The 25213-nt window shown below is 46.3% G+C and overlaps 1 protein-coding gene across 1 annotated transcript in view; it reads left to right on the top strand.

Moving 5' to 3' along the window:
• The window catches only part of VWA8 (von Willebrand factor A domain containing 8), a 189884-nt gene that overhangs the window by 721 nt on the left and 163950 nt on the right, over positions 1–25213 (top strand). The window contains exon 2 of the mRNA XM_078784476.1: positions 8532–8609. Within this exon, the coding sequence (XP_078640602.1) occupies positions 8532–8609 (78 nt within the window). The remainder of the gene's footprint in view (positions 1–8531; positions 8610–25213) is intronic.

The raw sequence follows: 25213 nt of genomic DNA, 5'->3' as shown, positions 1-25213 counted from the left end.
GGCCGCCGCCATGTATGTCTGATGCCATGTATGTCTGAACCTTGTGAGATGAATATCTTGAAAAATAAGTGAAGTACCAACTTCTAATTTGGTGTGTGGGTGTATCTCGGCATCAGGAAGAACGCTATTGAAAATTGGGTCGCCACGTCAAAATCCAAGATGGCCGCCGCCATGTATGTCTGAACCTTGTGAGATGAATATCTTGAAAAATAAGTGAAGTACCAACTTCTAATTTGGTGTGTGGGTGTATCTCGGCATCAGGAAGAACGCTATTGAAAATTGGATCCCCACGTCAAAATCCAAGATGGCCGCCGCCATGTATATGTCTGAACCTTGTGAGCGAAATATCTCGAAAAATAAGCGACGTACCAACTTCTAATCTGGTGTGTGGGTGTATCTAGGCATAAGGAAGAACGCTATTGAAAATTGGGTCGCCACGTCAAAATCCAAGATGGCCGCCGCCATGTATGTCTGAACCTTGTGAGATGAATATCTTGAAAAATAAGCGAAGTACCAACTTCTAATCTGGTGTGTGGGTGTATCTCGGCATAAGGAAGAACGCTGTTTAAAATTGGGTCGCCACGTCAAAACCCAAGATGGCCGCCGCCATGTATGTCTGAACCTTGTGAGATGAATATCTTGAAAAATAAGCGAAGTACCAACTTCTAAACCTCAAGCTGAGGCCTGAAATAGTGCCAAAAAAATGAGTTTCGTTCCGAACTCGTGGGACTACGATTTCTATGCATTTTTTTATTGTATATAACATGCCTGACCTTGTGTTAAAAGTTTAACTCTGAAATCCTGCCAGTTTCCGTGAACGACCACGTCAAACTAGGTCATGTAGAGTCAAAAAGGAGGGTTTTTAGCTCCGGTGCCGACTTTGCGTCGTGGTATCTCCTACATATAATTCAGCCTAGGAATTTATGCTAGGCACAGACCTCTCATGGTTCTGTGGCCCTGTCAGTTTTGAAGGCTCTTACTTACGCACGCATCATACAGCGGAAATGTAAAAAATGTACTTTTGTCGTACTGTAAAATGAATACTGTCGTATGTCGTACATGATAATACTGTAAAATTCAATGAATTTCCCCGAAATTAACCCAAAATATTTTCGAAACTATCAGAGATATCCTCTCGAATATGGGTAAACTTGGCATATGGAAGGGATACTGCTTATTGATGACGTTTCCTGGTTTTCTGGAAAACAACGGATGAAGAGGGCGACACTAAAAATGCCTCCAGATGCATATGGGGACCGCATGATGACCAGGGATAGCATAGTGAATGTAGAGTAGGGAAGCTTGGTATTATGGTCGGCGGTATGAATACGATGAATACATGATAATCCATTGATACAATAAGTATCAATCCATAGATAATAATAAGGCACACACCTGAAGTAAATCGCATGATAGTTTATTCACCGTTGTGTCAATACGCAAAGATGCAGGCTTCGATGTATGCGAAAATTCTGAATGTCCACGGGCTCAATTAGCACAAATCCTCTTAAAAATTCAAGGCAATCGGATGAAAATTGAGGATTTTAGAAATTCGACAAAGTTGGTGAATTTTGGCCTATGGTGACCTATTGACCTTTTGATCCCAAAAACAATAAGCTTCTTGCTTATGATCAACTCTTCCATTTGGTGAAATTTCGTGAAGATCGGTTGAAAATTGTGACCTGTAGGCACCTGACTGACTGACAGACAGACAAACAAACAAACAGACAGACAGAAAAACAGACAGACAGACAGACAAACAGACAGAATAACGCACAAGATCAAGCAATATACTTGAAAAATCTCAGGTAGAATTAATCATCAATTATTTAGCTCAGGTAGAACAGCAAGGTGATCGTGAGTATTTTATTATTAAAATTAGTATACAGTGCACGTTTTTATGCCTCCGCAGGACGGTTGTCTGTCCGGTTGTCGGTCCGTACCAGACTTTCGTTTCCAGAATAACCGCTTATGGGATTGGCTTATTGGTATAAAACCACCGTTTAGAGGCCATTTTTCCCCGCAAAGCGGGGGTTGGCCTTTTCGGGGACCGTGGTAGTTGTTTTTTTTTTTGGTCCCCTTTTTGAAGCAATGTTTTACGGCCGGATGCCCTTCCTGACACCAACCCTTTTTGCCGCCTATTTTTCCCCGCAAAGCGGGGGTTGGCCTTTTCGGGGACCGTGGTAGTTGTTTTTTTTTTTGGTCCCCTTTTTGAAGCAATGTTTTACGGCCGGATGCCCTTCCTGACACCAACCCTTTTTGCCGCCTTCAACGACAAACAGGGAATTACCAGTGAACTGGTACTCAAATTAGCCGACCTCGGAAGGATGACAGGCTGAGTCAACCCCCCTGGCATTAATTCGGCGATCGACCGAGATTCGAACCCAGGATCCTAGGATCCTAAGCCGGCACCCTAGCCGCTAGCCCAACACCAGGGCTTATTGGCTTATTGGTATGAACTGTAATAATTGGTATGTTAACAAAATTGGTATGAACTGTAATGCAAAGATGAACTGTCTCGATTTTGGGTTGAAAAGGTCAAAGGGACCATGGTCAGGTGACCTTTAATTTAAAATCTTGGTTTTTTTTTTTGTTTTGTTTTTTGTATACAAGATCGAGGCTCGTGAAAGAGCGAACATTAATCACACAGAAAGACAAACCGACACATAAAACATATAACATCGGGAGCGGTAGACAAGATGGGGAGAGAGGGGGAAGGACACGAACACAACATTTGAGAGCAGGGACCGAGAGACATGGAGACATCGAGAGATCTGTGAGAGGGACAGGGCTTTAGGGGGGGGGGGGGGGCATGGGAAGGGGGGTGGTGGGAGAGGTATAAAACATATGGACACTGCCAGGACTTCCAGGAAAGAAGTTGGAATTTCAAACAAGGTGGATCTGGGTGAATTAGCGGGGGTAGAAAAGATCAAGGTTTTGGATGGGGGAAGATAAGAGATGGTGGTGAACAGCTGTCTTAAAGACCTGGAGGGACGAGTGGGATTGAAGGGAGTGAGGGAGTTAGTTGTTGGGAGTTACCACTCCCAGTTGTTGGGAGTGAAGGGAGTGAGGGAGTTACCACAACCTGTGGACAAGAAAAAGGATTTCAATCAAACTTGACAGTAAATATCGCGGATGCTTCTTCATGGTGGTCGAACCCTTCCCCCTCCTCCCCCCCAATGCAATTCAGGGGCAAAATCTTCCCCATTCTGTCCTGCTGCCCAGATTCTTCAGGTCAGCGCTTTATTAGGGTCAGAGTGCCGATTGGTCCCCATGGACCGTCCCTTTCCCTCTTGTCCCTGTTTCTCTCTTTCTCCAACTCTGACGTGGCTCTGACTTCGTGAAGGTGGGTCACACCATCCTCGATGTGGGGGATCTCTGGGTCGTTTCTGGGAGATCGATCCGCTGTCTTTGTGTCACGGGCTTGTTCGAGAGAACTGTCTGAAGTGATACAACAACAACCAAATTTGACACCACAATGGCCTGCTGTGCAAAGATGGATAGATTAAATTTTTGGGTGTAACAGGACATGTGCCCTTTGAAAATATTTTTGCAGATCATAACTCGAGTTTGAAACATCTGAGGTTTTACCTCTGTCATGTGACCTTTAATCGAGATCAAACGTAAACAGTGGGTTGACATCGAACGCAGGCGGACGCATATCCAATATCACCCACCGATGCAGACATTGTACAACAGAGCTCGTTTCGTCCCACCCTGCACAATAACGTGGGGTATAATTAGCAGTGTAGGTAGATCCTAGACTCGTGGAGGTAGAACCTAGACTCGTGGAGGTGTATCCTAGACTTGTGGAGGTAGATCCTAGACTCGTGGAGGTAGATTCTAGACTCGTGGAGGTAGATCCTAGACTCGTGGAAGTAGATCCTAGACCCGTGGAGGTAGATCCTAGACTCGTGGAGGTATATCCTAGACTCGTGGAGGTAGATCCTAGACTCGTGGAGGTAGATCCTAGACTCGTGGAGGTAGATCGTAGACTCGTGGAGGTGTATCATAGACTCATGGAGGTGTTGGTGAACTCGACGTTGACCATATGCTGGTGTCTGTTGGTAAGATTGTGACACTCACCGTCCAATTGCAGCCACGTCTGCAGGCATTCACGATATTTACTCCATCTAAGAGGTGTAAACGGCGAAGTTATGTCATTCACGACGTGTTCAAAGTGCATGAAGCACTTTAAACGCGATTTTCCCGAGGCCATGACTAAACATTCAGCACGACATGGGCGCCGCCATTTTGTATGTCATGTGACCCAAGCAAGTGTTCTGATAGGCCTAGATTCAACATCATTGCCTTCGATGCAAGAAAAAGTAGTGCGACATAAACGCGTGGAAAACTTTCAAACTGGCAGGATCTGTTAGTTAAACCTTTTGTATGTGCTACAACTCGGCGCGTACTCAGATTACCAGTGATTATTTTTTAGTCTCTCTGACCTCGGAACGGGATTGAACGATACACGGTGTCAGCTTGAGGCCTATGTGGGTGTATCTCGGCATCAGGACGACCGCTATTGAAAATTGGGTCGCCACGTCAAAATCCAAGATGGCCGCCATATATATATCTGAACCTTGTGAGCAGAATATCTTGAAAAATAAGCGAAGTACCAACTTCTAATCTGGTGTGTGGGTGTATCTAGGCATAAGGAAGAACGCTATTGAAAATTGGGTTGCCACGTCAAAATCCAAGATGGCCGCCTCCATGTATGTCTGAACCTTGTGAGCGAAATATCATATCATAGCATGTTTTCTGCGATCATTTCTGCAGGTCAATAACCCTCCAGTAGATCCCCTTAATGAGTACAGATTTTGATGCAGTTAATACATCTTTATTTGGCATCGGATATGAAGCTTGTGGCAAAGTATCAAAATCATGTGCTTGGTCTAAGACTCTCAGGACTGAAGTGCTTATGGACACCCTCAATGACCCACGGACACTCCTCGATCACATAAGCTCACCGGACTAAAGTCCAAGTGAGCTAAAAAAAGGACTGGGCGTCTTGTTATTTATTGTTTTCCACCCAGATTTTTGATTTTTTTTTTTCCATGATGGCCAGCACATGGTGAAGTCTACCAGACGAAAGACTATCACTGCCACCAACACACATCCCACAACTATCGAGGACGCCTCTTCGTGGTGGTTTCCCCCTCACCCCAACGCAAATCGGGGCCAAATCTTCCCCATTCTTCCCTGCTGCCCGGATTCGTCAGGACAGCGTGGTTACGGTCAGAGTGCCGATGGGTCCATGGACCGGCCCTTTTCCTCTTGGCTTTATCTCTCCGTCTCCGTCTCTGTCTGTGTCTCTCTCTCTCTGTCTCTGTCTCTGTCTCTCTCTGTCTGTCTCTGTCTGTCTCTGTCTCTGTCTTTGTCTCTCTCTCTGTCTCTCTCTCTGTCTCTCTCTGTGTCTCTCTCTGTCTCTCTCTGTGTCTCTCTGTGTCTCTCTCTGTCTCTCTCTGTCTCTCTCTGTCTCTGTCTCTGTCTCTCTCTCTGTCTCTCTCTCTGTCTCTCTCTCTGTCTCTCTCTGTGTCTCTCTCTGCGTCTCTGTGTCTCTCCCGTGGCCCTGACCTTTTGAAGGCGTGGGTACATAATCCTGTAGGTGGGGGATTTCTGGGTCGCTCCTGCGAGATCGACCGGCTGTCTTCGTGCCGCGCGCTTGTTCGAGAGAACTGTCTGGGGCAATACCACAACAACACCAACACACATCCCATATACCATTAATACCCAAAAAGTCATCTACTGCAGCAGTCATATATACCCGATATGTCATCTATTGCAGCAGTCACACTGTCTGTGTTACTGTGCGCTTGTATGTACTGAACCGGTACTAGATATATGCGGCCCGGCACTACTCCCCTGAGCTGTCTGGTAGTTGTCGTCAATGGGCGATATCTGGTCGAACTCTCCATTTGCATATATGACAACATCCCCCAGAGTCTGGGTTCCGTCGAACACCGTACGAGCATACCATGGCTTCAAAAACTTTCTGCCAGCCTTCCGGATGCATACATAAATTAATACAATTTTAAGACGTAGCTCTTCTGTACTTTGTTGGTAGCTCAATTGAAGCTACCGAAAAAGTTCATTCTTGAGGTCGATAGCACGCTATCGCTAGAGCTAGCTAGCTAGGTAACTTAACTGTACACGTTCCTTACGTGCGTACATGCACATGGCTCAAAAATCGCATTCGCTGAGTGTGCAGTGCAGCGTGAGCAAGTGTACTTACAGACAAAATTGATTTCATTTGTATGAGCACAAGGCCTATAGGGACCCCAAAATAATTATTGGTCTGAGTTCCAGACTCGCGCGACATGGCTGTCAAAAAGGAAGCGGGCTGGGATGAAAAAGCAATAATTTATTTTGCTTGTCCTAATAGCAATTTAACCAGAAATTCTGCACGCTCACTTTATTGCACAGCTTTTGCTTATCAAAAGCAAATAGTACATCATTCTTACCTTTTATGTAAAATGGAAGACTTTTTGAAGCCCGTCCTTCATTCTTTCCAAAAAAACCTATTCCTTTTGAAGCCAAATATTCCTGTTTGTTTCTTTTCTTTTTAAACACATAATACCCGTTCCCTGTTGGAGAAAAAATGGCGTCAATATCCCCTCCCTCAGGCAGGGATCAGTAATTAAACCACTTGCACTATTCCACATGTACAGGGAAAAATTGCAAGTCGTCTCTCCACCCTCAAAGGGGTGGTGGGGGTGGGGGGCAGTGGGAATGGCATTTTGCGCCTATGACCTGACAATGGGTACTCTGAACACATGTGCAAAATTTGATGGAGATCAGCCAAGCCGTTTGCGATTCTATAAGATACGTTTGTACATATATTGTTCATGTATTATAGATAAATAATATATGTGAATATGAATGAATGATCGTTTTAAGGCCATTTTTTCCCCGCTAGAGCAGGGGTTAGCCTTGCGGGCCCCATGACAATCATGGTGCCCTGTTTGAGGCAATGTTTTTATGGCCGGATGCCCTTCCTGACGCCAACCCTTGGTCACCTCTTACGATGTGCAGGGATACGGTGTACCTATTCTAAATCGGGGTACACACCGTGATCATTCATCCCAGCAAGCTGGTACTCAAATTTGCCGACCTCGGAAGGATGACAGGCTGAGTCAACCCCCCTGGCGTTAATTCAGCGATCAACCGGGATTCGAACCCAGGATCCTAGGATCCCAAGCCGGCACCCTAACCGCTAAGCCAACACCAGATAAATAATATATGTAATATATAATATTTAATACATGTATTATATCGTACATATAATAATAATAATATCTTGTATAATATGTACATGTGCACACGCACATATAGTGAAACACGAGAAGAAAATGTTTTTTTTTATAAGAAGACTTGCCAAAGTACTTGTCCCCAGTGACGGGAATAATTAGCCATGGTGGTGGCAAGAATAACCAAAGAAGACGACAGTAAGGCTGCCGTCTCGGGAAATTCAATCCATCGTGTAGCGCTCAACTTCACAAAAGGTGGCGAGGAAGCAATTCAAACCAACTTTTCAAACATTCAAACCAACTGCAATGGCGAGGAAGTTTACCCCCATCATTTTCCCCAGGGATTCCCGGGTGTTTCCCAGCGACCAAAAGAGCTGCTAATGCCACTAAAACCTGGAAGTAAAACCTTTTACCTGTGACAGATTTGATCTAAATCCATCCAGAGATGCACAAGTGTATCGGTAACACACACACAGACAGACAGATCGACATTTATAGTTATAGGTTGTTGTTGTTGCTGTCATTGCCGCTGTGGTTGGCCTTTCTGTGTTCCTTCTGTGTAGTATTTTTATATGTTTTTTTCTATTGCTTCGAGAAGTATTGCGATATAATTTTGCGTTCTCCTTCCATGTCTTTTTATCGGGTTACTGCTATAGTAGAATAATAAATATTACCGTTTGAACCGCTGCATTAAGCTCCCATTCCCCCTTCTTCTTCAATCCTAAAAAGACAGTCTTTTAAAAGACAGCCCTATTACACTCAATGGTGATGAATGAATGAATGAATGATCGTTTTTAAGGCCATTTTCCCCGCTAGAGCAGGGGTTAGCCTTGCGGGCCCCATGACAATCATGGTTCCCTGTTTTGAGGCAATGTTTTTATGGCCGGATGCCCTTCCTGACGCCAACCCTTGGTCACGCTCTTACGATGCGCAGGGATATTCATCAATGGTGATGAATCACTTAAACATTTAAAAAACCTCTCTTATCCAGATCCGTATCAGATTTTCACCAAAATTTTATCGATTCATCTTTGTCTCATACCCAACCAGTCCACCAAGTTTCGGTCGAATCCGTTCACAACTTTTTGAGATATCTTGTTCACAAACAGACAGACGAATAACCAAACAGACAGGGGTGAAAACATAACCTCATTCCACCTTTGGTGGTGGAGGTAATAATAAAAAATTCTGGTGCTTGTTCTAATTGAATCATAAACTGATTTAGTAAAATTTATCTACTTTGCATTAAGCAAACTTTGACTTTGTGTTATTTTGCAGGAGAGACATTGACCATTGGTGATGTTTCTTACACAATTCGCCCACCGCAAAACCCTGAATATGTACCCATTGGCTACTGTGAGTATCATTATTGCATACATTATGTGGCTTGCATTGTCATGTTAACCAGAAGTAGTGAATAACCTATCCATATGGATAGGAAGTCTCCCACAATTGGAGTACAGTACAAGGAATCCTTGACTTACGAATGAGTTGCTTTCTGAATATTTGTTCTTAAGTCGGGTGTTTGTAAGTCGGAAGTCAATTTCCCATAGACTCTTTGCTATAAATGGTGGTTCAGTTCTTCAACCAAGCCAAGAAAGCCTATTTACATATAATTGTGCTTGGAATTGAGCTGAAATCCTTACTAAAATTCACGGACAGGTGTGTGTTTGGCATGCTACTTCTCCTACAGTTCTGAGCTGATATGACCCCAATTAGTGTATTGGAGTGTTTTTTTGATATCTTCTCGTGGTCTTGGGGGATGGGGTGGGACGCAAATCCTTTATGTAAATGTGTATCCATCATGTAGTACTGCCTCCAGTTGTGAACAGGTATTACAAGTTCCCACCCATGACAGTATAGTATTCCTCTCCCTATGTTTTCCAGGGCAGTGAGGTGTTTTGAATTTTAAGCATGAAGCATGTTTTTGCTTCATGCACGTAACCCCTGTTTTTTTTTTGGGGGGGGGGGGGGGGCGCGATTCAGGCACCTGTCAGTTGCCTGTACACCGCCCAAATAAAACTATGTGTCAGAAGAACGTGTTGCGTGCTTGGAACTACAGTCACGTGAAAAAGTAAGTACACCCCATGTAAAGTTTTGACTTTTTCAACATATTTCAACATACAGCTATTTGATCTTCATTTCAACAATATTGATAGATAAAGGTGATATAATATAACAAATATCATGAAACATTTACATTTTGTAGTCCATTGTATAATTTAAATAAACATCAATGCAAATTTCGCATGTGGAAAAAGTAAGTACACCCCGACATTTATCACTTCTTCAGATACCTAAAATTAGAATCAGGTGCACCAGCTCAGGTGCAAATGATTAGAACATCGTTAGAGAGGATCTTGGAGGAACCTGTCTTATTTAAACCTCAGACATCTAGTTTGGTTTGCTCTTTGTTGTTGAAGTGTGCGGCATCACATGCCTAGATTAAAAGAGTTCTCTGAGGCCTTCAGAAAGAAGGTTATAGATGCCTACGAGTCTGGGAAGGGGTTTAAAAAGATCTCCAAACAATTTGAAATCAATCATTCGACTGTCCGGAAGATCATCTACAAGTGGAGAAGATTCCAAACAACTGCCAACTTGTTCAGGCCAGGCCGCCCCATCGAGTTCAGCCCGAGAGCAGACCGCAAGATGCTGAAAGAAGTCTCTAAGAACCCCAGAAGGTCATCACAGGACCGACAGGTAGCTCTTGCCACTGTTGATGTCAAAGTGCACGAGTCTACCATTAGAAAGAGGCTGCACAAATTTGATCTACATGGGAGGTGTGCCAGGAGGAAACCTTTGCTGTCCAGAAAGAACATCAGGGCAAGACTAAAGTTTGCCAATGAACACCTAGGCAAAGACCAGCACTTCTGGAACAATGTGCTCTGGACAGATGAGTCAAAGGTAGAGCTATTTGGCCACAGTACCAGAAGACATGTTTGGCGAAAACCAAAGACAGCATTTGACCACAAGAACCTGATACCAACTGTAAAGCATGGTGGTGTAAAAATTATGGTTTGGGGCAGCTTTGCTGCATCAGGGCCTGGGCAGCTGACCATCATAGAATTCACTATGAATTCGTCATTGTACCAGAGGGTGCTTGAGGATAATGTGAGGCCATCTGTCGGCAAGTTGAAGCTCAACCGAAGGTGGACCTTGCAACATGACAATGACCCTAAACATAGCAGTAAATCCACCAAGGAATGGCTGAAAAGAAAGAAATGGAGGGGTTCTGGAATGGCCAAGTCAAAGCCCGGATCTAAATCCCATCGAGATGTTGTGGGGGGACTTGAAACGAGCTGTGCATGCAAGAAACCCCTCAAACATCGCACAGCTGAAAGAATTCTGCATGGAGGAGTGTGCAAAAATTTCTCCCAGTCGATGTCAGAGACTGGTAGACAGTTATAAGAAACGCCTACTTGAGGTTGTTTCTGCCAAAGGGGGCAATACCACCGATTAGAGCCAAGGGTGTACTTACTTTTTCCACATGCGAAATTTGCATTCATATTTATTTAAATTATGCAATGGACGACAAAATGTAAATGTTTCATGATATTTGTTATCTTATATCACATTTATCTGTCAATATTGTTGAAATGAAGATCAAATAGCTGCATGTTGAAATATGTTGAAAAAGTCAAAACTTTACATTGGGTGTACTTACTTTTTCACGTGACTGTAGATCCCCGTAGTACAAGAACTCTGCCGACAAGAACGGTATTGTAAATTAACAATAAGTGATAGTAAATAATACTTCAAGCATTTTTTCCATATTGGCAATAACACCACTCTTTGCTTTGTTATCATTGTTGACTTAATTGGCGCATATCCCTTTATACCAGCATATTGTAAAATTCGCATCTTGTCATTTATAATTGTTCTCATCGTCGAACAATTAAGGTCTAACGAGCGACCGATTTGAGAGGGAGTTCCACATTTATCGGAACATCTTATAACATTGAGTTTCATCTCCAATGCCAAGGCTCTGCATTTCTTTATTGCAGGAATATCACTGCAACTTTTATCAGCCATGAGTAGGGCTCGTTGTCATGGTAAAATCCGTGGCACTATTAATACAGCTGCGAGCTGTACAGTACAGTACAGTACTGTACAGTACACTGGATATTGTAGACCACGTGATGCTCAGACTACATTTCGCAGAAGAAAGAGTCGTGCTCCGCCCACCCAAAGAGTCTCAAGTTGTTCCGTCCACGATTGGTTTATACCAGCAGGGACCTGGGGAACAGAGTTCCACGGAAAACCCTTCCTTTGTTTGGGCAATGTATCGGCAATTAGTATAGTATTAATACATCATTGCGGTACGATTTATTATCTTCAACAATAAAAGTCCTTCTTGGCCATTGGAGATAACATTGTGGGTTCTGAAATAATACACAACTTTAATAATGTACAGTATTATTGGCCTATACGTACTGTCGTTGGAAGACCCATGACTCGCATGCTTTCGATATGATTTTAACAATCACTTTGTTTGTGTTTCACACTGAATGAAAAACATAGAGGTAGAGCATATTGATTGTGATATATGATATATTTTACCCTTCTGTAACTTTGCAGTCACTACGAATGGATTAGTGTTACGATTAGATTTACTATAATATTGTCGTGTCCCCGGGAATTAACTCCCCCTGGGTGACAGATGGCAAGGGAGATTCCAATGATTCTGAACACTTTGGTTTCAACAGCATGAAGATGAGCTAGGAGTGAGGCAGGAGCACCAGCCCAGAGGGGAGAACAGTATTCCATTGAGCTGCGGATGAAAGCCTTGTTTGTGGTGAGGAGCTCAGGTGTGCCAAGGAAGGACTTCGCACGACAGAGGATGCCCACTCGGCGACTGGCTTTGGAGGCCAGATTTTAAATGTGGTTTTCCCAGGAAAGATCATGGCAGATAGTGAGACCCAAAAGCTTGAGTGACAGAACTTCTTGGAGAGGATTATTCAGAAAGTGGATGGGAGGGTTGTCCAGTTGGTCTTTTCGGAGAGACATCGTAAGAGTGTGAGATTTGTCAGGATTGAAAGACATGTTCCACTTGTTTGCCCAGTCAGTGATTTTGTCCAGGTCTGCAGAGAGTGAGGAGGCTCCAGACTGCCGATCTGAGGGATGAGGAATGGAGCGGCAGAGAGTGGAGTCATCAGCAAAGAGATAGAGAGGATTTTCAAGAGAGTCGGAGAGATCATTGATGAAGACCAGAAAAAGCACAGGGCCCAGAACACTGCCTTGGGGAACTCCAGACTGAACAGAAGAGGAGATGAGAGAAACCCATTCAGGGCCACACGTTGACTACGACTAGAGAGGAAGTCCGCCAGCCATGCGTGGAGATTTCCATGGATACCAAAGGAGGAGAGTTTGGTGAGCAGAGCAGGGTGCCAGACCGTATCGAAGGCACGTGATATGTCGAGGGAGACAGCTCTAATTTCCTGTTTGGCATTGAGGACCTCCATCCATTGTTGAGACAACAGAAGCAGCATGTCCAGAGTAGAGTAACCCCGTCTGAAACCAAATTGATGATCAGAGATCAAGCCATTGGAGAAGAGGAAAGATTTCATATCCGAAGCAATGATGGAATCCATGACTTTGCTGATAATTGGGAGAAGGCTGATTGGTCTGTAGTTGCTAGGATCTGTTTTTGCACCTTTTTTGTGTAAAGCGGTGATGTTGACTGATTTCCAAGCAGATGGCAGTTGACCTTGAGCAAAAGAGAGGGTGAAGAGAACAGAGAGAGGGAGTGAAAGAGCGGAAGAACAGGATTTTAGGGCCCGTGGGCTGATGCCGTCAGGTCCAGTTGCAGAATCAGAGTCGAAGGTTGACAAAAACTTTTCCACCTTGTCAGGAGGAAAGGACACAGAGTCCAGGAGCAGCTGGGTACGACTGGGTACCATGGGTACAGAGAGGGATGGGTTTTGGACACAAGATTTAGAGGCAAACACAGAGTTGAGGCATTCAGCTTTTTCACGTGCGAAGTCAGCTGTGTAGCCGGGTTTAATAAATAACGGGTTTAATGAAAATAAATGCCAGGGAAGAAAGAAATGAAGGCAAAACTAATTCCTAAATTGAGACGTCTCCCTATGGACTCAAATACAGACACAGGGAGAAATAAATGAAAGTAATAAAATGTGTTTGTCTTGTGCTATACATATGTGCTATACATAGCGTTTGCTTGTACTCAGCTCTGGGCTCCTCAAGTGGTCCCCAAACCCCGCCGGCCGTCAAACTTGTCCCTGAGTCCCAGCGCGGGAAACGCACAAGGGCGTGAACTCGCGCCGCCGCCAACCGCCCTCGCGAGGCAGCCAAAGCTTTCTCCTCCGCCGTCCCACGCTCCACAAAGCGCCGAGGTCTCTCAGGTGTACCCGCCATGGAACACAGCCGTCACAAAGCCACGCTACGTTATCAGTGGTAGTTGACTTTTGGGGCGGGGCCAACTCGCACCTCCGCCAGCCGCCCTCGCGAGGCAACCAAAGCTCTCTCCTCCACCGTCCCATGCTCCACAAAGCGCCGAGGTCTCTCAGGTGCACACGCCACGGAACGCAGCCGTCACAAAGCCAACACCAAGGGAGAGAGAGGTGAAGAGAAGGATGTGTCCGCCCTTCCCGCAGTCTAGAACAGAGGGATAAAAATGCGACTGCTCGCAGTGAAGGCCGGCACGGAGAGATTACAAACTGCGACCGCCTGTGACCAAGCCCAGAACGAGAAAGAGCAAAATGCGACAAGAGTGCGTCCAATCGTAATGAAAAGCCAGCGCAAGAGAGGGAAAATGGCGGTCCTCTGCCTTTTTGTCCCCCGTGCTGGAACGTTCTTTGATGACGTCACGCGCGTGTCAATCACCGAGCTCCATCACAGCTGTCCATGGCCATGACCAATCGTCACCTTTTGGGGCGGGGCCTCACGGCCTTTCTTCCCATCCCTTGCAATGACTCGGCTGGTGGCGTCAGTGAGAGTCGACTGTCCGGATCCGGTTGGTGATTGTGTAGTTTATTTAATTTAAGCGCTGATCGCATGGCTGGTGTTGCGTGTGTCATAAGGAACGAAGGGAAAACCACAGAGGTGACTACATACAGAGAAAGTTAACTTATACCCTAACTAATTAGCTTAGCTCCACCCCTCCCATGGAGACAAATATACGATCTTACCGGACATTTGGGCTGACTAAGTTACATTGAGGTGTCCACATGGCATATGGAGTACACTAATAAAAGGGGTGTTTTGGGTCTTTGGTGTCTTCAGGGGCTTATGGGTCTTAAGGATCTTTTGGTTCCTCTTGGTCTTTAAGGGTCTTCATGGTCTTTTGGGTCTTCGGGGTGTTTTGGGTCTTCAGGGTGTTTTGGGTCTTCGGGGTGTTTTGGGTCTTCGGGGTGTTTTGGGTCTTCTGGGTGTTTTGGGTCTTCGGGGTGTTTTGGGTCTTCGGGGTGTTTTGGGTCTTCGGGGTGTTTTGGGTCTTCGGGGTGTTTTGGGTCTTCGGGGTGTTTTGGGTTTTTTTCAGGGTGAGGGTCTTTTTGAGCCTCAGGGCCTTGAAGGGTATTTTGGGTCTTTGGGGTGATTTGGGTCTTTGGGGTGATTTGGGTCTTTGGGGTGATTTGGGTATTTTGGGTCTTCAGGGGTCTTGGTGGTCTGAAGGGTCTTGGACCTGTCTTGGATTTCAGGGTCGTCAAAGGTCTGAGGGGTCTCAGCAGTCTTAATGCAATTAAGAGGGTTAATTAAGAGGGTGCTAATTTTATTTGAAGAAGACGTTTTCGTCGCGTATAGACATAATGACATACATAACGACATACATAACCATATACGTTTGCTCTATTATAATAAGATTGGTATTATTATTACGAAAACGATATTGCTGTATTAAGAAACCTTCAAAACAAATTGCCCCGCTCTGGGCCGAGTCCTAATAAAACTTTTTTTTAATGGGACTTGCTGCTGCTTTGCTTTTGGCTCGGCATTTACAATTAGTTACAATGTAAAAAGTAACAATGCTGTATAAATAAGTGTCACCAAAAATTGTGGGGCATTACTTTTGCAGTGCCCCCTCCAATTTTGTCTTTGTGAACAGTAACTGTTAGTACACCATATATACAGACTTGGCATTTAATATGGAATATTTTTTTTTTCTTGACTTGGGTTTACTTTCTTGACTTGGTATATCAATCTTGTGAGTTTCTTTTACACTTTGGTGATTTATTTGTTAAAAGAACCATGTCACTGATTGTCTGTCGCAGCAAGAAGTCAAGAACAGGATTATATCACAGGTGGCGTGGCAAAATGTACGGACAGGTGCATTTGATGATTGGCTTCACAGTCGGGTATACAAGGGTTGTTGCGTTCTGTATTAGTGGAAAACAACTGCTGCACGTCTCCAAAAGTTATTGCCGCTTCCTCTGGAGATTGTCCGTCAACTCGACAATGCTGTTTGTCATGGAGTGGTGGCTTTACGAAATTACGGCATGAAACAGCGTGCTATTGCTCGGCAGTATGGCATCACTCAAGGTCAGGTGTCAAAGATCCTGAAACGAAATGCTCAGAGGGGTGTCGCTACTCCAATACCGATGCCAGGACGTCCCCACAGAACCACAAGGAGGGATGATCGCCAGCTGCACCGGTTCGTCCGCAATGGCCGTACCAAGTCAGCTAATCGGCTTAGGGCTGAGTGGCAGCAACTGACAAATGTGCCTGTATCCAGAAGGCCGAGTCAACCAACGACTGGTTCAAGCAGGCTATCGTGCCAGGCGTCCCCTGAGAAAGCCACGCCTGACCAGACAACACATCCAGCGCCGATTGCAGTGGGCCAGAGAGCACCGTCAATGGCAGCCAGGACACTGGAATCACGTGACCTTCAGTGACGAGTCTAGATTTCTGGTCTATCGTCAAGATGGCCGCGTCCGAGTGTGCAGACAAGTGCATGAAGCCCACAACGAAGATTGTATAGTGCCAAAAGTCCAGGCTGGAGGTGGTGGGGTGACCGTTTGGGCTGCTTTTCATGCAGGGGGCAAAACTGACCTGGTTGTTCTGAATGGAAACCTGAACCAGTTCAAGTACAGGGCCATTCTGGAAGAAACATTGCTTCCATTTGCTCGTGCAGCCTTTCGAGAAAACTTTGTCTTCCAAGATGACAATGCACGGCCTCATCGTGCTCGCATGATCCAACACTTTCTTGCTGACCGTGGTGTAGAGCATATGGAGTGGCCTGCCATGTCCCCGGATATGAATTCGATAGAGAACTTGTGGGCAGAATTAACGCGTCAAATCGACAACTTGGACCAGCAGCCTACCTCTGTGCGTGAATTGCAGCAGACTATTGTCACTGCATGACAAGCGATTCCTGTCCAAACCTTGGCAAATCTCGTGAACAGCATGCCGCGACGTGTACGTGCTCTCCTGAATGCTCGTGGGGGTTACACGAAGTACTGAACTGTAATTTTACTGTCCGTAATCCCAGTCATAATTTAGCTTTTGTTTTTGTTGAATTTTTTTTTGCCTAATGTGCAAAATAAAGAGATACTTCTGGAAAACGTACAGAAGTTTAACACAGTACTGTCCATGAATTGAGTTCGATATCAGTTTACAGCACTTTCAAGGATCAATTTATTTGCTTCGAAATGTCAAATGTGGTTTTTGTTTCTTATAAAGGTCACATTAACAAAATCTAGAATAATTTCAACATAATTCCAATGAACTTTTGGTTCTAAGTCATCTTGAAAAGTAAGTTCACCTCCACAAAAAAAATATTCCATATTAAATGCCAAGTCTGTATATATTGTTTTTGGTCTTCTCTCAATTGTGAAGAATCACTGAAAAAAAAATTATATATATATATTGTTACGGTTTTTAGAACCTTCACTTTGTAAATTTAGTATTAAAATTTCCTATGTACATTTCCCCTTTAATTGGCTGTTAATTTAAATGAGTGCACCGTAGCTAGTCCATGTACAAGCACATAGGCCACCATATACCCTTCTAAATAGTTATTTCTTATTCTATGTAGTTTAAGGCTCTGTTTCCCACTATTTGACCCTGCATTGCACCAAATGACATAAGATATATCCCTCCGACGCCCCCATGGCCTCTTCAAAGTGCCAGTAACTTTGGGTGGGGTTATTGGCATCACCTTCACCCCAAGACTCCATTGCACACGAGGTCATCTCGGAGCAGAAGGTGGGAGGAGTCAGCAAAGCGCCAGGAACAAGGCGTGGCTTTGCCAACGCCTCCTCAAGGGGCGGGATCGTTGAGCTCTCGCGACCAATCAAGGCCGAGGCGAGCTCACCGATGGGCGTTTCCAACAGGCCGGCGGTTTGATCGCGACGTGCTTCATAAAAAGTCAGATGCGGGAGATGCGGCAGATGAAACACACATGAGCTTTGAGACCACCGCAGCTTTGAGACCACCGCAGCTTTGAGACCACCGCAGCTTTGAGACCACCGCAGTTTTGACCACCGCAGCTTTGAGCTTTGACAACGGTTTCGGCCGCGGCTACGAAGCAACGCCGCCGTGCGGATACGATTGAGGAGGGTCGGCGGCTGCTCACCTCGAGCCGCGTGATCGCACCAACCGGACCCGCATCCTTCCCGCCCTGTGGTCCCACCTTCGCATCCATCCAGCCATCCACCTCCTGCCATGCCTGTCATCATCCCCGTGTAAGTCTGACTGTCGTCTGTTTGTCCGTGTTGTCCTGGGTGTAAGTTAAGCCTGTATAGATAAGTTAATATTTGCACTGTGTCTCCCTCTTCTGTAAATTATTTTCGTATTTTTCCTTCTTCCTTGGTTTCTTTGGTCTTGTAAATATTAGTAATAAATTATATTTGTTCTTCCTTACCTTCTGGTTTCCTCACATCCGATCGTCTTTGTGATTTCCCCATTGAGTACCTGTGGCGCGATTTTGGCCAACGTTCAGAGTCGGGTTTAGTACTTGCTAACGGTTCGAGCCGCGGGCTGCCATCCGCTCGGCAAAATAACATCTTGTCCACGGTCTCGAATGAGGTTGCTCACCTGCCTCTCCGGAGGGAGCGGGGCAGCTTCAGGACTCCCGTCGGTCAGTCGCAGGCAAGGGGATTAATCCCCCCTTGGTAAGGGGAAAAAGGGCCGACGGTGAGATCCACAACAATTGGTGTCAGGAGCGAGATTCGGACTCGAAGTGCGCTTAGCGCACTCAAATTACGAGTGGTAAATTTTTTTATTTAACACCCATAAATTTAAAAATCGTGCCATGGATAGTCAAGGCGACCGGGTGCCGGTGGGAGAGTTAGAAGGGGTAGAAGCGACCCAGGACCCCATGGAGGAGGTGGGAGTAATAATGGAGGAGGAGAGCAATGAGGATGTGGTAGCGGAGGCTTCAGGCACACGAGATGGCAGCGCCTCGCATGAGGTGGGAGGCGCACAAAATGGCGGCTCACACGTGGTTGCGGCAGCCACGCCCGCTGCGCCAATGGGGGTGGTCCAAATGCAAGCCTTCATGGCCCAATTCATGGCGGAAATACAGAAAAAGAACGACAGTATGGACAGGATGGGAGAACAATTGGAACGAATGGAAGACAGAAGGAGGGCTGACAGTGAGAAAATGGAAAGCAGAATGGTGGGAGCAATGAGGGACGAAGCAAGGTGCACCAGTAAGCAACCCGGAAGCAAATTGGAGGGGCTAGGAAGCAAATTGGAGTGAATCGGTAAAGTTGGGGACAGAATGGGTGACCACATACAAAAATGTGGGGAGAGCGCACAAAAATGTGGGGAGACCATGGATCGCATGTTGAGCAGGAGGGGCACATCGGTGCACGACGAGGTAAAGCAGGTCGAGGAGCGCTGGTTGAGCGAGGCGGAGAAAAGCGCGGGTAAAATGACGGGTATAGAGATCGCGACCCGGGGTATGGGGCAGCCGGCGACCGCTGAAGTAGAGGGAATTTTAATAAAGTCAGTGGTCGTCAAAGAAAAAGCAATAGTTAAAATCGGGCTTGTAGAGACCGGGGACTTGGAAGAGGAACAGTTGGAGGAGGGAATGGATAATGTACAAAGTCTGAATACACATCCTGATGCCGTACTTGCTAATCCTTATAAAGATTTGCAGGTGCGCGTGGAGAGAAGGATCCCAAAGGTGAGTCGTGCTGTGTATGGTGCTAAGAGGTTTTTCGGCAGAGTGTTTGGTGCGAAGAGGATGGTCGCGCGCTTGGGATCGCGAAAGCACCCGGGCGTTCGTGGAAGATCCTTTGTGTGCTGTGTTAGAGCGAATGGCACGCGTGTGAGGAAAAAGTGTGCGTCAAAGAGTGAGCGTGTTATAAAGTGTGGGAGTAAAACCGAGTGCGAGCGGGAATGCACGTCGGAGTGCACGGAGTGTACGTGCGAGGGTGAGAGTGACCCGGAGAGTGAGTTGGTGGAGGAGCGGGTGCGAGGATGCACGTTTGGGATGAACGGCGAGAGTGTGCGAGAAAGCACACCTGAGTTGGTTGTGGCGCGGGTGTGGGAGAGCCCATTGAAGCGCGTGAGTGGGGTGGATGCGAGAGTGCACGCCCATGGTGAGTGGTACGGAGTACGTACCGAGGGAGAGTGCGCAAGACGGTGCGCGAGGTGTGTTAAGGAAGTGTGCGAACGGCGAGTGTGCGCGAGAGGTGTGGTGTGTAACAGGGAGTGCGGTGGTGGAATGGACGGAGTGTGTGGGATGCACTGGAGGCGCTGAGATGCCAGGTTTTGTGAGTGTGAAAAGGGTCGCGTGTGCGAGTAAGGCATCGACGTTAAATGGGGCAGCGTTTAGGGCAACGGTTAGCCGACGCGAGCACTCGGGGCGCGGCGTGCTTTGTTGGATGCGAGGCCCGGCGCGGGTTGGTGTTGCGTCGCTTCTCTTCGAAGCGTCGTTGCCGATTCAGGCCTGGCCCCGCCCCGCACGGTCGAGTCCGGGCCTCGCAGGGCAAGGCGACCGGTCCGGTTCAAGGACAGGTCGGAGGGATTGGAACGGTGCCCCCTTGCGGGGGCGGGGTTCCGACCGGGCGAGATTGAGCCATCGGGCCGGGGACCGGAAGGTGCCGCGCCGAGATGGTGCGTGGAATCTCGGCCCGACCAAACCGCCTCCCCTGAACCGAATGCCGGACGGATTCAACCTGCAGGCGACCAAACCACCCGAATTCATTGCTCGGCTTTGCGAAGCCGAGTTTTAATGATGTAACGACGCACCGAGGCTCAGATATAGCGGACTTTGATGATAATAGTGTTTTGATCCGAAATTTAGAATAGTGAATAGGATTGGCAGAAGTGATTGGCAAAATTTGATGATTGGCAAATGATTGGTAGAATGATTGGCAGTGATTGGCAAATTTTTGATTGGCTGGAATTTGATTGGCAAAATTGATAATGGGAGATACCCGATGTGATGGGATGGCAACTCTGCCATCCCTCACATAAAGGGGGCACATGAGCACTAGCTATGGGGTTTATGGCAGTGTAAGCTCGCCAAGGGAGGGTTAGGATAATGTATAGGGACCTAGAGATGACCATAGGTAACGGTAGTGGTAAGTAGCGACATTGGACAGGTAGTCGGGGATGCAGAGAGGTTAGAATGGTTGTTAATGACGAGGGAGCGCAATAATGTAAGGGGCGACGGGGAAGCGCGAGTTTTAGCAAGGCACCGGGTAGATCAGATGATGCCGTGTGTTGGAGAATCGAAAGTGTATGAAGCAGTGTATGAGTGAGTAATGGTGATTGTGGATTGTATTGAGCGTGGAAGTGTATGGAGCAGTGTATGAGGAACAATGGTGGTTGTGCATTGTATTGAATGAATGAAGAAGCCTGGGAGGAAGGAGGGTGCAGGAAGCACCAGGTGTGCAAGTGAACAGGTGTATGGAGCAGTGTATGAATGAGTAATGGTGATTGTGTGTTGTGTTGAGCAAATGGGCCTGGGAGGAAGGAGGGTGCAGGAAGCACCAGGTGTGATGGCACAGGTGTGCAAATACAGGTGTAAGGAGAACAGGTGTGTGGAATACATGGAGTATGGAATACATGGAGTATGGAATGGATGGTGTGGAGTGAGTATGGTGGAAACTGTGGAGTGGATGGTGCGAAGGTGTGTATGGGGAAGATGGACCCCATCACGAATACACGGGGAGGGTAGTTTAAGAGTTAGGTAGAGGGAGTAGGTAAATTGTGGTTGGATATTGGCATCTGTGGTGCGTGTGGAAGAATGGTGTTTGGATGGGTGCATTAGTGTCGTGGAAATGGCTGGGCGTGTGGCCTGTTGGTGTGTGTAGTTAAATGGGCACTCCACCACTGTGAGGATGTCGGCCAGGTGAGGCCGCAGGTGGGCTCTGGGAGCCGGTAGTTGTGGATGGGGCCCGAGGATCCAGAGGACGGACCCGGGTAGCCCAGTGCCAGAGGGCACCAGGGGGTGACAGAGCCAGGAGGGGCCTTCCCCAGTTAGTTAGGTTAGGGTGAGGAGCTAGGTAAGCTCGGGTGGCAACTGCAGTGGTGGAGGTGTGCAGGTGGGTAGACCTGCTGGGAGAGCTACACGTCACAGCCCAGAAATTGTGCAAGGGCACCGGGAGATGAATCGGGGGAGTGAGACCCCAAATTGAGAAGCACCACAGTTTGGTCAATGGGAATTGGTTTTTAGAACCCATAGTGTAAGTTGGCCAATGGATTGGCAGGGGAAGACCCCGGGTAGTGTAAAGTGTGTTAATGTCATTTAGAGTATAGTTAGGATTAAGAATCTCCTCACACCATCTCCATCCACTCACCTGAGGTGACAGAACTCCACACCATGCCATGTTGTTGTTTTTATTATTTTTGTGCAAATGTTTGGAATGTGAGACGCGTCATGACGTGGGTGTGACATTGTGCTGATGTTCCATCTCTCCCTCCTTATGAGGATTGATGATGAATTGGGGATGGCAAATTTTAGACAATGGGATTGTGACGAATTTGGTATCGGGGAAATATGGGGAGGACGAGACGTAATGACGGATTTGTAAATGTGTGTGCCCGAATCCTCGCAACCAGCTGCCTGCATCCACGCACCACTTATGGACCACATGTTTGTGGCTGAGCACCACTCATGGACCCCACGGGTTGGGGCATGGCCCCTCTGCTGGGACCGGCCACGATGGCCCAAGATCTTGCTTGCGGACCCGGTGAGGTGGCACCAAGCCCACAGGTGAACCACTCATAGTCGGCCCCTGTGGGCCATAAATAAAAAAAGACGGACACGTTTTGTGCATTTTTTTATATCCACCAAATAGGCCGCCAGTAAGAAGAAGAAGTTGACAACATCAAGAACGACAACGGCCAGCAGAGGGAGCCGAAGAGGAAAACCATCATCAGTTTGTTTGTTGTTTTTTCCCTTATTATGGGGCTTTTTTGGTGCTTTATGGTGCTCTTTGTTGGTGCTGGTGCGTCGATGCAGCGCAGGCTGTCTTCCCCCCCACCCCCCAAAAGAACAATCGCAGGTCCTGGGTTGCAGTGTAAATACAATCAGTGTCACTTGTAAATAATGCTCCCCACCGTACATGTGTAGTTTGAGAACCATTCCGCAATTCGGTTATCCGGTGGGCGTGAATCTGTTAGGTAGGGTGCAATGCAGCAGAGGGACAAACTTATTTGTGTTTTAAAACTGTCGCACTCAGGGTCAGGTTAATTGTAGAGGGAACTACACCTACGTGCCACACTAAGTTAAAGTTTTGTCGGCCCGAGACGTGCCGTGAGGAATGAGGGTGCTGTGTTACGGTTTTTAGAACCTTCACTTTGTAAATTTAGTATTAAAATTTCCTATGTACATTTCCCCTTTAATTGGCTGTTAATTGAAATGAGTGCACCGTAGCTAGTCCATGTACAAGCATGTAGGCCACCACATACCCTTCTAAATAGTTATTTATTATTCTACGTAGTTTAAGGCTCTGTTTCCCACTAGTTGACCCTGCATTGCACCAAATGACATAAGATAGATCCCTCCGACGCCCCCATGGCCTCTTCAAAGTGCCAGTAACTTTGGGTGGGGTTATTGGCATCACCTTCACCCCAAGACTCCATTGCACACGAGGTCATCTCGGAGCAGAAGGTGGGAGGAGTCAGCAAAGCGCCAGGAACAAGGCGTGGCTTTGCCAACGCCTCCTCAAGGGGCGGGATCGGTGAGCCCTCGCGACCAATCAAGGCCGAGGCGAGCTCACCGATGGGCGTTTCCAACAGGCCGGCGGTTTGATCTCGACGCGCCTCTATAAAAGTCAGATGCGGGAGATGCGGCAGATGAAACACACATGAGCTTTGAGACCACCGCAGCTTTGAGACCACCGCAGCTTTGAGACCACCGCAGCTTTGAGACCACCGCAGCTTTGAGACCACTGCAGTTTTGACCACCGCAGCTTTGAGCTTTGACAGCGGTTTCGGCCACGGCTACGAAGCAACGCCGCCGTGCGGATACGATTGAGGAGGGTCGGCGGCTGCTCACCTCGAGCCGCGCGATCGCACCAACCGGACCCGCATCCTTCCCGCCCTGTGGTCCCACCTTCGCATCCGTCCAGCCATCCACCTCCTGCCATTCCTGTCATCATCCCCGTGTAAGTCTGACTGTCGTCTGTTTGTCCGTGTTGGCCTGGGTATAAGTTAAGCCTGTATAGATAAGTTAATATTTGCACTGTGTTTTCCTCTTCTGTAAATTATTTTCGTATTTTTCCTTCTTCCTTGGTTTCTTTGGTCTTGTAAATATTAGTAATCTATATTATAATAGCCGTAGATGATTCTGTCTGTCTGTCTGTTGGGTGTCTGTCCGGGGTGTGGCTTATCGGTTTGCAGAGTAGCTCCACCCATAGCTCCACCCATTCTGGGAGTGGCCTCATATAATTATAAACAAATATCCACCATTTTATTAACTCGCATAGCTTTGAGGCCTGTTTTGTAGGCCCGTGGTGTCTTGCTCTCTCTCCCAGTTTTATTTCAAATCAAATTCGATATATCATTTCATTTTTCACAGTCGCTAACATAGTTTTAGACTCGGTTGAAAAAAAACGGGAAGAAAATCCAATGAAAGTTGCCCTTTATAGAACGAAATGAATTCTCAAACGCCTGTAACTTCAAGGCCATCGAGTCTCTCTCACGCCTTTATCTCCAATCTAACTCATCATATGATTTCATTTTTATCGATGGTTTCAGACTCGGTGTCAGCAATAATTGAGAACATTCCACACACGCATGAAAATGCAGAGATATATTTTTTAAAATCGCGTCATGGTGTATCATACACCGCCCAACATGACACCGACGGCAACGTGTCAATATATATTAAAAATTCGCTTTTGCTTTTCCGTTAAGATATATTACTTTTTCGCGTTAAGATATATTACTTTTTCGTTTGATGACAGTCGTCACAAAAACGTCAACAATGAGGCCGACATATATTTCTTCGTTTTTATTTCATTCAACATTATTAGCCGGAAGTAAAATATGTTTCGGGAAATTACCGAGAGATATTTCTTCGTTTTTTTTATTAGTTATGTGCGCATACACTTTAAATAGGTTTATTTGAAATCTTTAATTTTCCACAAACATTCCACACACGCGGGAAAATGCAGAGATATATTTTTAAAAATCGCGTCATGGTGTATCATACACCGCCCAACATGACACCGACGGCAACGTGTCGATATATATTAAAAATTCGCTTTTGCTTTTCCGTTAAGATATATTACTTTTTCGTTTGATGACAGTCGTCACAAAAACGTCAACAATGATGCCGACATATATTTCTTCGTTTTTATTTCATTCAACATTATTATCCGGAAGTAAAATATGTTTCAGGAAATTACCGAGAGATATTTCTTCGTTTTTTTTATTAGTTATGTGCGCATACACTTTAAATAGGTTTATTTGAAATCTTAAATTTTCCACAATATAATTTACTTGCCATTTATCATTTGATGATTACGAGACACTTCCTCTTGAGGATCGCGACAATTCATGCGCTACGTGGAAACTTCTATTTCCAAAATGAATGA

This window comes from Myxine glutinosa, chromosome 1 (assembly GCF_964187855.1).
Source record: "Myxine glutinosa chromosome 1, kmMyxGlut1.1, whole genome shotgun sequence".
Classification (NCBI taxonomy): domain Eukaryota; kingdom Metazoa; phylum Chordata; class Myxini; order Myxiniformes; family Myxinidae; genus Myxine; species Myxine glutinosa.
The sequence above is the reverse complement of the archived record's forward strand: the minus strand, read 5'-3'. Positions and strand labels throughout refer to the sequence as shown.